Raw genomic sequence first — 14,031 nt, 5'->3', positions numbered from 1 at the left:
GCAAATGGTGGAGGAAGGAATATTGATGGGCACCCAAGAGTGTGCCCTAGTGGTAATAAAGTTTCAACGGAAGCAGAAACCACTTAATGATTTCGTCTCATCTGGCTAAGTTTTAATAGGCAAAGTTAGCTGGTACCCGATGGAACAATCAGGAAGTGTGCTTGATTCCAACACCACCATCCCTAAACAAATGTTTGGGATCCATCCTATATTGATGGATCTACCATGGAATGCACAAGACTTGAAAAATAATGGGTGAAAAAATTGTGTTGAAGTATAAATTTTTGTCTGATTTTTGTCTGTTGGGTCACCAAGGATCATGATAATATCTTTTTGTCTGTTGAAGTATAAATTTTGTAAGATCACATTTGCTTTGTGCAAAAGTGATGATGAAACCAATCTCTTAAATTTTACTACTTGTCATCCATAAACAGACAAAGTAGGATTCCTCCCAATTGAATAAATCCAGAGAACATGTTCTTCCTTATAGGGAGAAAAAAAGAATAGATCAACCATATACAACATGACCAAAAAATAATAATTATATGAACCACAAAAAAGTTGCATTATAAAAATTAAACTCCATCTTCATTCAAAATAGAAATTTGTTCATCTCAAATTGCTGATTTCTTGATCTTGTGTCGGTAAAACGCCCTCTTCTTCTTGCTAGAGGAGTTCTTGATTGTCAGCACAACCTTTCCAGCTTCAGTGTTCTTGAATGCGTTGCGAATTGGTGAGCTGACCTTCTTGTCCTTCTGAATGATAATGGTGTAACAAGTCTCATCCTCTGGCACGAAATCCTCCTTATAGCTCACCTCTCCGCCCACAATCGTTACATCCCAGATAAATGTACTTTCCACCTGACATAATTTCAACACAACTATTCAAAATCAATGTGGTATAATAAAAAAGGCAAGATTTAAATCTCAATATATCCTCCAAGGTTACTTACGTCTACTGCAGGTATGCCAATGGTTTCAGTTGATCCGGGTTTAAGGAGAATTTCTGAAGCTTTACAGTCAGAGACTGAAAACTCAAAGTCATTCTCCCTCTTGAGTCCACCATATTGAATGAGGATTTCATGGATTCGGATGTACCTACTCAAGCAAGCCAAACAGTTAGGCATTAGCACCCACAATCGACAGTAAAGCTCAAGGAACAAAAAATGCTGAATTAATCAAATTTATGTTTGATAAAAGGAAAAAGGAACTTACTTGAGCAAGGTCTCAGTGATCTTAGCAGGGCGAGCAAAAGTAAGTTTGTTTTACTAATGTTATAAAAAAGTAAGTGCTTTTCTTCTTTTGTAATGTTAATAAAATGTTTACATTCTTTTTCAAAAATTAGCTAATTTAAATAACAAGATTTCAATTATTTCAGATGGTAAAAGGAATCTTGGGTAAAGTCTACAGCTATCACACTTGGTATTACTAATATTATTTTCTCTATTTCAGATATATGTAAATGAACTAGTTAACTATGATTAAAATCAAATAATTATAGTTAAAGAAAATGAATTTGTTTATTGATTAGGTGTAAAGACCAAATGTGGATAAGTTTATTTTTTATGTGGAAATTCAAATCTGGAAAAAAAAAGTCTAATTTGATTGGTTCAATTCGAACCTTAAAAAAACATAGCTTTCTTCACCATCTCAAATTTAATTGGTTTAACCTAAATTTATATATTTAAGGTCTATTCCATTTACCTTTCAAAATTTGAAGAAGAGGGACGAAATATTCAACAAACTATTCATAAAATATAGTGACAGTAATGTATGTTCTGACAAGTTTTGCAATATTAATTCAGTAAAGAGGGTTGATAACAACCTTGCAGATGAGACAACAGTCACTAATGAAGAAAGCAGCAGTGTACAACCACAAACAAGAATCAGTAATTTATAAGATGAAGATATATTTTTCTAATTTTATGTCTGTTGAGATACATAATATATTTATCGAAGATATATTTTTCTTTGTAAAGATACATAATTAGCTCCCATTATATTTTTTTTTAATTTGGGGTCTGTCGAGATACATAACTAGTTCTCCGATACATCCAACGAAAATACATAAGTAAACACTTTGTAGGGGTGCAAATTTATATAAATATGATAAGTGAAGGTGTATCATGTATGTTTATGTTATTTTTTCTAAAATGATTTGTATGATCTAAAATGTGACATGACATCATTTAGTTTTGAAAGATAAAAGTGAGTCAATTCATTAATGGTATGGGTATAATTGAGCCAAAATCAAAAGAGTATAATTGATCCATTTAGAAAAGTATTTTTTTTTTTTACCCTTTTCCAATTAAAGTATAATGATTGTGTTAATTAATGTATCACTTTCTGTTAGGATCATGTTTTGTGGACATGTAAATAGCATAATTATAGTTGTAATGTGTCATCAGATATTTAACCACATAGCATCAATGAATAACTGTTTTGATCCCAAATGCAAGAAAATAATATGAATCAGTTATGCAATATTGTTTTTTTCCTGGCTTGATTATGCTCACACACGACTCCAAGTCAATATGTGCATGTCATGTGTTTGAATTTAGAGCTTATGTTACTGAATCATGATTAATTAACATGTATTTTACTTTATTTAATCAATTAACCATGATAAATTACATTAGTTAAGTGTATACATTGGGTGCGGGTAAATTTTACCTTATTTCATGCCAGTACATAAGGAATTTCCTCAATTTATTCCATAAATTTATTAAATTAAAAATTGCCTCAAATTCTCCACACCTCATTTCTCAATAATATAACATGATACAGGTGGTCACATCAAACGCTAGAACATAATATTAAGATTAAAATCAGCATTTGTTCAAGATTTATCATGTCAAATCATCAAAAAAATAAACTAATTGTTGATGAGTTTTAGACAATGCAACTCTCTTTTATAATTTACCAAAAAAAAAAAAAAACTCTCTTTTATAACAATGGGATATTAAATAAGAAACATATGAAAAAGATTCATCATACATATGGCTCCATTATATTTATTTTTCAGGACAGAGGCGGCTCAAAGGAGTTGATGGCCCAAGGCCAAACCACAATAAGAGGCCTTGTGTTATGTAAGAAGGGAATCTTAGAAAAAAATAAAATGTAAATTTGCCTTTACCTATAAATTATGGGTTTGAGTCATGAAAGTAGTTTTTAGTGCTTGTATTAGCATAAGCCTCATGCATCAAATTTCTTGAGATGCGACTCTTTCTTGAACTCTATATTAATACGGAATATTTTATGCATCAAATTGTCGATACTAATATTCATATACTAGAGAGATAAAATAACTTAATTTTTGATCCACGGATCATTACACAAGTCAAGAGAAATAGTTCGCTCAGAAAACTGGATTGGTAAGTTAAATGTTTGAAACATAAGATAGAAGAAAATTTATCGTAATTTACTTACTCATTAGAATAATTTCAGCTAAGTACAAAAGAGCATAAACTTTAAAATTGTTTATTAATAATAATTTCATTAATTATATACTCTCTTTGTCTCAAATTGTATATCGAGAATCCTAAAATTAATTATCTCAAATTATTTATCATTTTAGAAATTCAACATAAGATTAATTTTTTTTTTCATTTTATCTTTAATAGAAATTGTTCCTAAAGACTACAAACACATAAAGATGAAACATAAATAAATATAAATATTCAATAAATAGAAATTATATTTTATGACATAAATAATGATAAAATAATCAAATACCTTTAATCAATAATTTCTTAAGAAATGTGTAAAAAATAAACACAATAAATAATTGGAGATGAAGGGAGTATCATATAAAATAATTGTTGAGAAAATTGATGATGGTGGAAAATAAGAAATATTTATAGTTTTGGCGAGGGGGAAATTAAAGAAACTTAGTTTCAGAAAAGCTTATTTTCAAAGGGCTTAAGACCAAGTAGTATAGAATAATATTAATTTTTGCACCTACTTTATTCGTAAAAGATTTCCTAATCAGTGATATAATTTTCTTTAATTAATTGTAAGAAATAAAATATTATTGAACTGTAAATTAATTTTTTTCCTTAACGTGCAAACACGTAGAACGTATTTCAAAGATTTGTCATGTTTATTCCTTCTTCTATAATATAATATATAATATATAATAATAATATAATAATATAATACTAATATATAATATAATAATAATATTATAATAAAAGTGTAAAGATTTTTAGAAAAAGTGATTTGAAGTTTTTGCCCTTCATTAACATACTCCGCAATATACAAAATTGTCTTTTCACTTATTTTTATTTTAATTACTATTTAATTAAATTAAAATCCTATGAAATTAAGGACTCCTAAAATATAATATTTAACACTTCTAAATCAATTAGAACTTTACCTTATTAGAAATTTACCTTAATTAGAAGAGAATCTCTACATTAATTTTATTTAAGTCAAGTTTTTCGGCGTTCATTGGTACGACCATGATCACTCTGAATATTTTTTTCTCTCTTTTTCTTAATTTTATGTAAAAATAATTTATTTTTTTAAGCTCGTCCCTTAATATTTTGTCTGTTCCTTAACTACAACTTTAATCCCATTGTCATGTTTTTACTATATTTTTGTTGGTAAAAATTTTCTTATAACTACTTTTTCGACGTGCTTTAAAGTTGTGTTTTTTGTTAGGTTTAATCATATTGTTCTATTATTTATTTTGTTGTAGTTTTTGTTCTTTTACTATTTGTTAATTTTTCTGCTTCATACAGGTGGTAGATGAATGTACGATTGGTTGTTTTGTAAAATCCGTCAACTTTTCACTTTATTTTGTTGTTTCATAGAATACCTTAATTTTTTATTTTTTATTTTTTCTTCACATAGTAAATGTGAATATATGAAAATTTCAATTAAATTATTGAACACAACTCATGACTCCCTACGACACCTCGGAAAGTTCAGTTGTTCTCTAGCTAGTGACTATTCCAGTTATAAAGCTAGGTGTACATCGAGGCTCTCTTTCGAAGTAAGATACCATCTTTCATATGAAAAGTGGTCTGTAAGAGAAAGAGAAAGACAAAAGCCCTTACAAAGTGAGCTTTCATTACTACTGAATATTACATGTCGATCGGATCGTGATTTGGGATTTTCATCTCCCAACTCTGGCAGAAGAGTTGATTGAAAATAAGTGAACTAATGTTTTTTTATTTTGATATCTTATTTTGTCATCTGGACAGTGATGACTTTGAAAGATTTTTGGCTTTCTAATTGGAAAAAAATGAATAGGTGTATAATTGTGATTCTTAGAAACAGTTGTGTATGTCTATAATTGTACCTCTTTATATTTGATTAGAGGAATGATCAAAATGGTCCTTAATATATGGCAGTTGGATTACTTTGATCCTTTGATCCTTGATATATACTACTTAATGGATAAAGTCTGTATGTAAAATGTGATTATTTTGGTTCTTAATGATCACGATCTAAAAATTGAGGTCATGATGAGACTCATCTCGGTCCAACCTTGATATGCAAGTCAAGTTCCCAAAAAATAAAGAAAAATCAAAAATAGTAATAAAGTAGAACTAAGAGAGACGTCTAAAACGAAGTCAAACCAGCTCTAATCTTTAATCTCTAATTTCTATCTCTAATCTCTATCTCTATCTCTAATCTAATGGAATGACGCCCATAAAGGGGTTATACAAACAAAACAAAAAAAGCATTCAAACTCTGCACAACTATCATCTCATTCAAAAATCAAGAAAATTTGATTCAACAAAATGTCCACCATTATTTGACTAATATCAAAAATAGCAATCTATTTAACACAGGTTAAGTACCCAAAATAGTTGCAGATTTAGAAGTCAAATTCGTCATCAACTAAATATCCAAGGATAATAGGAACTATGTTGCTCTAACTCTTCAAATTTGTTGTCACAACTTGTTGGATTTTTCAAAATGCTTTATTTTTGAAGTATCCAAAATGCACCTGTCTATATCAATATATGAACAGATCTCGTTGCTATCTAAGCTTACAACCTTAAAGATATAAGAAAAAAGGATCATTGTGTGTCTATATACATATATATCAATAAATAAACAACCTAACAAATTGGAGGAAAAGGTAACTAAAAAGCCAAAATCAAAATTTCAACCAAACTATGCTTCTTGGTCAGGAGTTGCAGCCATGAGCCAATGCACACAAGGTGAATTGACCAAATCCTATGAATATTCCACACCTACACCCAATGTGTTGGATTGACACGGTTGCGGCAAGAGATGTAATATCTTGTCTTATAGCAAAAGTGAAAATTTAAATGCATACAAGTTATATTTTTATACATTCTTATTAATAAAAATGCATAATATGCCCCCAGTTTCATAAAAATGTACAATTTGGCGAATAAAAATAATTTTTCGCTAAGAACAAAGTACATTCAAACTTAGGAAATAAGTATAATAAATAAATATTATTTAAAATTAATAAACTCTGGTCCTCATTAATTCAAAACATCTCAACTTATAGAAGATATTACCTAGAATAAATTTAAACGAAAAATATAATTTTGGCTACATCTAATTTTGCTCCTTAATTATTAGTCTGACGGTCGGTCATATAACATGTTCCTCTTTAATTAACTACACTTTTTTATCTTTAAAATTATACGTCATATTTTTAAAATTTTGCACTTAATAAAATGAAGTACACATAATAATTTATTTTTTATATACATTTATTCTTAATTAACGTTTGATACACGTGCAGCACACGTATTCTAAACTAGTATAAATAAACAAAAGATGCAAACATTTCTCCACATTTAACGTGGATTATTAGTTTTATAATTTGATCGTTAGTTGTAAAAAGTATTTCAATATACCATTGACAATAAAACAATTAGAGAAAATCTTTTTCGTATTTCGGACGTTACATATCTTCAAGATTTGATTATGACACCTACTGTGATATATATAATTAGATATTCAAATAGATAAATTACTTGTTGTTAGACCAACTAAGTTTTGATGATTGACTTATAAATGAAACATGTCACTCAAGCTGGTCCAATCACATAAAGACAGAGGACAGATTTCACTAAGAGAACACAAACAAGATCGCCTGGAGACATGAATGGATAAGCTCCATTGATGGATGACGTGGGATAAGTAAGAAGTTGTAGTTAAATCCAGCACTTCAAGATAAGTTGAAAAAAGAGTTTTACTCGAATAAGGAGATCAAGTTGAAAGGAGGTTTACTTGAAGAAGGACTTTGACTTAATAACAAACTATGTTGAGTTGAAGAGTCAAAAGTACAATAGAAGACTGATGGCATTGAAGGACTCTTTGGAGAGTTTTTATATATCTAGGGAGTAACTCATTTTGAGACTCATGCGCTTACAAAGATAGCAACATATCAACAAATTATCTGAGAAGTTCCAAAGCTTGAAGCTGTACCTGTTCCTATTACTTAGAGTTAAGGAGTCTTAGACTTTATTTATTAGGTTGGTTCTTGAGTTGTATTGTTTTATAGTCTCAGTGAAGTATAAACTGAGTTAGGAGCATTGTCTTCAAGTTGGGAAACTCGAAGACTTGGGAACACTCGCCTTTGGGAGGTTTGTGTTTTGTAGAAATAATTCTTAGATTACAAGAGTCTTGTAATCTGTTGATTATTGAGGCTCAATTATTTTAGTGGAGCTGGGATTAAATCCTGTAGAGGTACAGGTCGTGATTTTTTATACCTCTTTGAGCCATATGTTTTCCACGTAAACATCATTATGCAGTTTACTTACTATTTTAGCTAGATAGGAACATGTTAGTCAACCTATTTCATTGATAGACAACTATTAGATTAAAACAAGTAATCAGTAGGGCACGTACTCTAACAAGTGGTATCAGAGAGGGGTCTCTTAAATAAGGTTAACACCTAAGAGTAGATCACTATGATTAATTCCTCAACTCCTACTGGTCACTGTGAAGGTCAATCTACTACTAGGCCACCACTCTTTTATGGATCTCATTTCATTTGGCAGAAAGCTAGAATGGAAATGTTCATTCAAGGAGAAGACTATGAATTGTGGGACAAAATTATTGATCGTCCAACTATCCCAATAAAGTTGGAAGATGGAGAACAAGTCAATAAAGTGAGAAGTGAATTTACTGTTGATGATTTGGTTGCTCTAAAGAAAAATGTAAGGGTAAAGAACATCTTAGTATGTGGACTAGGTCCAGCTGAGTATAACAGAGTGTTTACTTGCACCACTACCAAGCAAATTAGTAGGCAACCTAAATACTTATGAGATGCAAATTGATGAAGCCAAAAAAGAAAAGGCAACTCCTGAGAAAACTTTGGCCCTGAAGGCTTCAGAAAGTGATGGGAAGTGGAACTGACTGAAGAACAGATGGATTTTATAATAAAAAATTTCAGCAAAGTCTTCAAAAATAAGAATGGAACAGATAGCAAAAGGAGTTCCAATGACAATCCCACTTGGTGTTATAAGTGTGGTAAAACTGATCAGCAAGTCAGAGATTGTCCTGTTTGGGAAATTGAGTGGAGAAAAGAAAAAGCTGAGAAAGAATTGAAAGAAAAGGCTAAGGAAGAGAGAAAGAAGAATTTGCTATGGTAGCTGCTTGGGGATCTGACTCAGAAGAATCAGATGAAGAGATTGATGAAACTGCTCTCACAGCCATTGGATATTGAGACATGGAAGAAGAAGATAACACCTCTGAGATAAGTGTTCCTGAACTTAAAAACAAGTTGCACCTATTTTCTAATGAAAAACTTATTTCTCTGATGAGTGACTTAATTGATGACTTCTAAGAAGTAACTTCTGATAGGTATGAGCTATTCAACATTCTTGAAAGTCTCAAGTTTGACCTAATTGGTATAGAAACTTGAAAAATCACTATTGAAAAAAGAAAATAGCACCTTCAAGGAACAAGTTAGCGAACTTAGTTCTTCAAGTCTGAGTTTAAACTCTGAAATCCTAAAATAACTCTTTTTGAAAAAGGAAAAAGAATGAAAAATGCTAAACAAGAAAAAATTGAGGATGAGTTTACTAGGGTCAAACAAGAATGCAATGATAAAAAATAAGGTAGAAAGAATAAGTCAAGAAATTTCAAAACTAAAACTTGATCTTGAGAAGGCTACTAGATAGACAAATTCCTCAAGAATTGTTCATCAATTGGGTGAAAAAACACACTAAGAGCCACAGTGTTGCCAAGAATCTATGCTATATATGTGACAATCATAATCATCCTACTATTGAATGTCCTATTGTTGCTAAGAGTAGATCTAGGAGTACAATGTTGGCTATGAAATCTGACTACATAAAAATCCAGAAAAATAAAATGAATAACAAATTTGGTCAGAGGAACAGGTCACACAACTTGTTGCTTCAATGGGCTAGAAGAAATCTGATCCACCATTTTTCTCATAAGAAAGGACTCAAGTTTGTCTAGGTTCTAAAATGTAACCCCTGATTATTTTTGCAGGAGAAAGTGAAAGGAAACAAGAAGCACTAGTACTTTGATAGTGCTTGCTCAAGACACATGATTGTTGATAAGAAAAAATTTCTTTCACACTCCAAAATAAGTGGAGGGGGGTGTCCTTTGGTGGTGGCAAAAAGAGAACTATTACAGTAGTTGGGAAGATTGGGACCTCTGAATCAAAAATACTAGAAGATGTCTACCTTGTAGAAGGACTGAAGCACAATCTGCTTAGCATATCATAATTTTGTGATAAAGGTAATACAGTCATTTTTACTTCTGCAGGTGTTGAAGTCAAAAGGTCAAATACCAAGGAGGTAGCACTTACTGGAAGAAGACACAAGAATTCGTACAAAGCTGATATACTAAACATGCCAGCAAGAAGGCTAACTTATTTGAGCGAAATAGAAAATGATCCCCTTCTATGGCATAAAAGACTTGACATACAAGTCTAAAATAACTAAACAAACTCTTTTCCAAGTACATGGTGTTGGGCTTGCCCAAAACGAAGTTTAAAGATGAAAATTTTTGCAATCCTTGTGTAAAGGAAAAGCAGGTAAGGTCCTCATTCAAATCAAAGAACTAGGTCAGTATTGTCAAGTGCCTCGACCTGGTCCATATGGATCTTTATGGACCAATGAGAATTCAAAGCAGGGGGGAAGAGGTATGTCTTTGTAATTGTTGATGATTATTCCAAGTTTACATGGACACACTTTTTAGCTTCCAAAGAAGATGTTTTTGATGTCTTCTCTATATTCATTAAGAAAATAAAAAAGAACCTAGGCACTTTCCTACTTTCCATGAGATATGATCATAGTACAAAATTTAAAAATGCAAAATTTTTTGAATTCTGTTCCACAAATAGTATAGATCATAATTTCTTTGCTCTTAGAACACCACGACAAAATGGAGTACTAGAAAGGAAAAATAGGACATTGAAAGAAATGACCAGAACAATGATGCTTGCATGGAATCTTACAAAAAATCTATGGGCTGAAGCAATCAGTACTGCTGCATATATCATTAATAGATGCATGATTAAACCTATTCTAGAGAAGACTCCCTATGAATTACTAAAAGGATGAAAGCCTAACATTTCTCACTTTAGAATCTTTGGTTGCAAGTATTTTATTCATAATAATGGCAAAGATAATCTAGGAAGATTTGATGTTAGAAGTGATGAGGGAATCTTCCTAGGATATTCACATCATAGCAAAGCTTATAGGATCTTAAATAATATAATAAACTGCATTGAGGAAAGTGTGCATGTGGTATTTGATAAATTTTGTGCTAAGACTAACATTTAAGAAAAAGTGACTCTAAAGAACAGTCAACAGAACAGTTGCACAATCTGGTCCATCGACTGGAAAAATTAAATCTGGAGGCACCTCGACAGGGGAACTGGATCTGGAGGCATTCAGACGGGGGGAACTGAATCACCACCTACTCCTGCTCAAACTAGTCATGGCGATCCTAAAAGCTCTCAAAAATTGATCCCAAAAGGGTATAAGTATTAAGGATCTCATCCTATAGAAAATATTCTCATTGATCTCACTACAAAAATCACCACAAGATAGTACTGAGAAGTCTGTGAGCCTTCAAAGCATTCTTGTCTATAGTTGAACCAAAAAAGGTAAATGAAGAAATCCTTGATGCTGATTGGATCATAGTCATGCAAGAAGAGCTCAATCAGTTTGAAATATATAAGGTATGACTCTTAGTTCCACCTCCTAAAGAAAGAACTATAATTAGGACTAAGTGGGTGTACAGAAAAAAAGTTGATGAACATGGAATAGTTACAAGAAACAAGGCCAGATTGGTGGTGCAAGGATACAATTAGGAAGAAGGAATATATTTTGATAAGACTTTTGCACCTGTGGCTAGACTTAAGGCTATCAGGCTTCTTGTGGACTTTGCTGCTTAAAAGGAATTCATACTTTACCAAATGGATGCTAAGAGTGCATTCTTGAATGATATTCTTAAAGAGAAAGTGTATGTATAACAACCTCCTGGTTTTGAAAGTATGGAATGTCCTGACTATGTGTACAAGCTTGATAAGGTATTGTATGGACTGAAACAAGCCCCAAGATATTGGTATTATTAGCATTTGTCAAAATTCCTTTTAGAACATGGATATACTAGAGGTAAAATTGACAACACTTTGTTTTTAAAGACTAACAAGGAAGATTTGTTGATAGTGCAGGTATATGTTGATGACATCATATTTGGCTCAACAAACATCAACATGACTCATGACTTTGTCAAACTCATGAGTTGTGAATTTGAGATGAGTATGATGAGGGAGATAACCTTTTTCTTAGGCTTGCAAATCCAAAAATCACCTTCTGGAACCCTAATTCATCAATAAAAGTATGTGAGAAAACTTCTCAAAAAATTCTCCATAGAGGAAGTCAAGGAAATCAGCACACCAATTGCCACTACTACTAAGTTGGATATGGATGAAACAAGTCCGTCTGTGGATCAAAAGTTGTTTAGAGAAATGATTGGTTCACTGCTATATCTCACAAAAACAAAACCTGATATTATGTTTAGTGTAGGATTCTGTGCAAGGTTTCAAGCAAATTCCAAGGAGTTTCATCAAAAATATGTGAAGAGGATCTTCAGATATCTCAACGGAATCACTAATCTTGGATTGTGGTACCCTAAAAGAAGAAATTTTAAGTTGGTAGGTTACTCTGATGCTGACTATGTAGGGCATTTAATGGTTGAAAAAAGCACTACAGGTATAGTACACTTCCTTGGATCATGTCTAATTACCTGGTCAGCTAAGAAACAAAACTCAGTAGTCTTGTCCACTGCTGAGGCTGAGTATGTTGTTGCTGGTTCTTGTTGTACCCAATTGTTGTGGATCAAGCAATAACTCATGGACGTTGATATGGATATAGGGTGTTCCTATATTTGGTGATAATTCAAGTGCCATTAATATTGCTAAAAATCCTGTGCAACATAAAAGAACTAAACATATAGATATCAGACATCATTTTCTTAGAGATAACATTGAAAAGGGTTTTATATCAATCATGTTATGTTCTACTTAGGATCAAATAGCTAATATTTTCACTAAGGATTGAGTAAAAAGCACTTTAAAAGGATTAAATTAGTGTTAGGGATGATTAAGATTGCAAAAAATCCCCTCGGTGGTTGACTAGAAATCTTAGTTTTTGTTTATGTCATGACTAAAATGTTGATTAATTCTATCTTTCACATTAAGTTGTATGTCCTAATTCTAGAATTTTAAATGACCTGACAAAATTGTGTATTTAATTGTGCAGAAATATTAGTTCATACAAGTGATTTTATCTATATTTTGAAATCTACCAGGTATGATCTTCATTAATCATTTATAAATTTAGCTTGATAAAACAACTAAGCTTATTTGGTCCCCAAACTTTTCGAGTCTATTCCTGCCAAGTCCCAAGAGTCCATCTTTTCACAACACTACAAACACACTCTCGTTAGACCTCTTCTTCCACTAAAAATTTTTCATCATCACACCTTATATACCTCAAGTTCTCTTAATTGTCACATCAATTCTCTTTTCATCAAAAGTGTGTTTCTCCCTCCTTCTCCATAACTCTCACTTCATCTTCATCTGATATACCCAAATCCAAACCACCCATTGATTTTCATCTCACAAAAACTATGCCACATACTCCTCTAAACATCATCAGCACCATTCCTCAAAATCTTCTTCACGCTATTAAAAAGAGGTTTACTGAAACCTCTGTTACTACCCCTACTTCTTTTTCTCCATAGGTGTTTTTTTGTTCCATGACAATGGGAAAATCAGTGGAACATTCTATTTTTAAATCTTCTTTACCATTCATTCATTCAAAATATTTTTCTCCTGTCAAGAAACAAATTGTACAACTTGTTCCTTAGAATTCCTCCGACTCTAAAGATGCTTAGGATACTATCATTAAGAAAGATACAAACTTTATGATTCAGGACATTCCTGGGTCAATGATGAGCTTTATTAATCCAATGTAAAAGTTGAGAAATATACTTGCTGAATTAGAACTGAAAGAGAAATTAGAATGCCAAACATCTAAGAATACTCAGCCTACGTCCTGGGAAGTTTCTCAGACTAAAATACTCCTAGCTCGAACTATTCATAATACTAAAAAATTGAAGCTACTTGGTGTAATTGAAGCTCTCCAAAGTATTCTTTCTAAGAAGAGTGATGCAATGGCTAATCTTGAGACTGAGAGAATAATGTTTCTTGCTAAAATCAACTCCCTTTAAGCTGATATTGCTTAGGAACGTACTACCAAAGACCACCAGCCAACCTAGTTGGTCCTTTTTATTCCTTCTATCTTTACCAACCCTTAGAGCCCTAGGATTTTTTTCATTTAATCTAGTTGTTTTTAGATTGATTATATGTTATCATGTGCTGGTGATTAATAACATGGCTTCTTTTGCTTGTTAAACTCGGTCTTTATATACTTTTAGGCATGATTTGTCTTTTCTTTCTGGTTCTGTTTGTTTTAGTGATTAGCCCCAGTGGCCAGGAGTTATTAAACATCTCTTTTTTGGTCTAGGTGTATCTTGG

General features: G+C 31.8%; 1 protein-coding gene across 2 annotated transcripts; it reads right to left on the bottom strand.

Moving 5' to 3' along the window:
- Window positions 1–337: 337 nt before the first annotated feature.
- Window positions 338–1,295, bottom strand: LOC107861119 (patellin-4). 2 transcript variants are annotated; one of them, XR_007052247.1, is made up of 3 exons: window positions 1,215–1,295; window positions 953–1,097; window positions 339–860 (listed from the first exon to the last, which is right to left on the bottom strand). XR_007052247.1 is itself a non-coding variant. In XM_016706501.2 (2 exons), exons 1-2 carry the CDS (start codon window positions 1,124–1,126, stop codon window positions 615–617), a joined length of 420 nt encoding a protein of 139 aa, XP_016561987.1. In that variant the 5' UTR covers window positions 1,127–1,128; the 3' UTR covers window positions 338–614. The 2 variants fall into 2 exon arrangements, 1 of the variants encoding a protein (XP_016561987.1); XM_016706501.2 differs by lacking the exon at window positions 1,215–1,295 and having other exon boundaries at window positions 338–860; window positions 953–1,128.
- Window positions 1,296–14,031: the final 12,736 nt, after the last annotated feature.

This window comes from Capsicum annuum, chromosome 2, assembly GCF_002878395.1.
Source record: "Capsicum annuum cultivar UCD-10X-F1 chromosome 2, UCD10Xv1.1, whole genome shotgun sequence".
NCBI lineage: Eukaryota > Viridiplantae > Streptophyta > Magnoliopsida > Solanales > Solanaceae > Capsicum > Capsicum annuum.
Note: the sequence above shows the minus strand (reverse complement) of the source record. Positions and strands in the feature narration are given on the sequence as shown.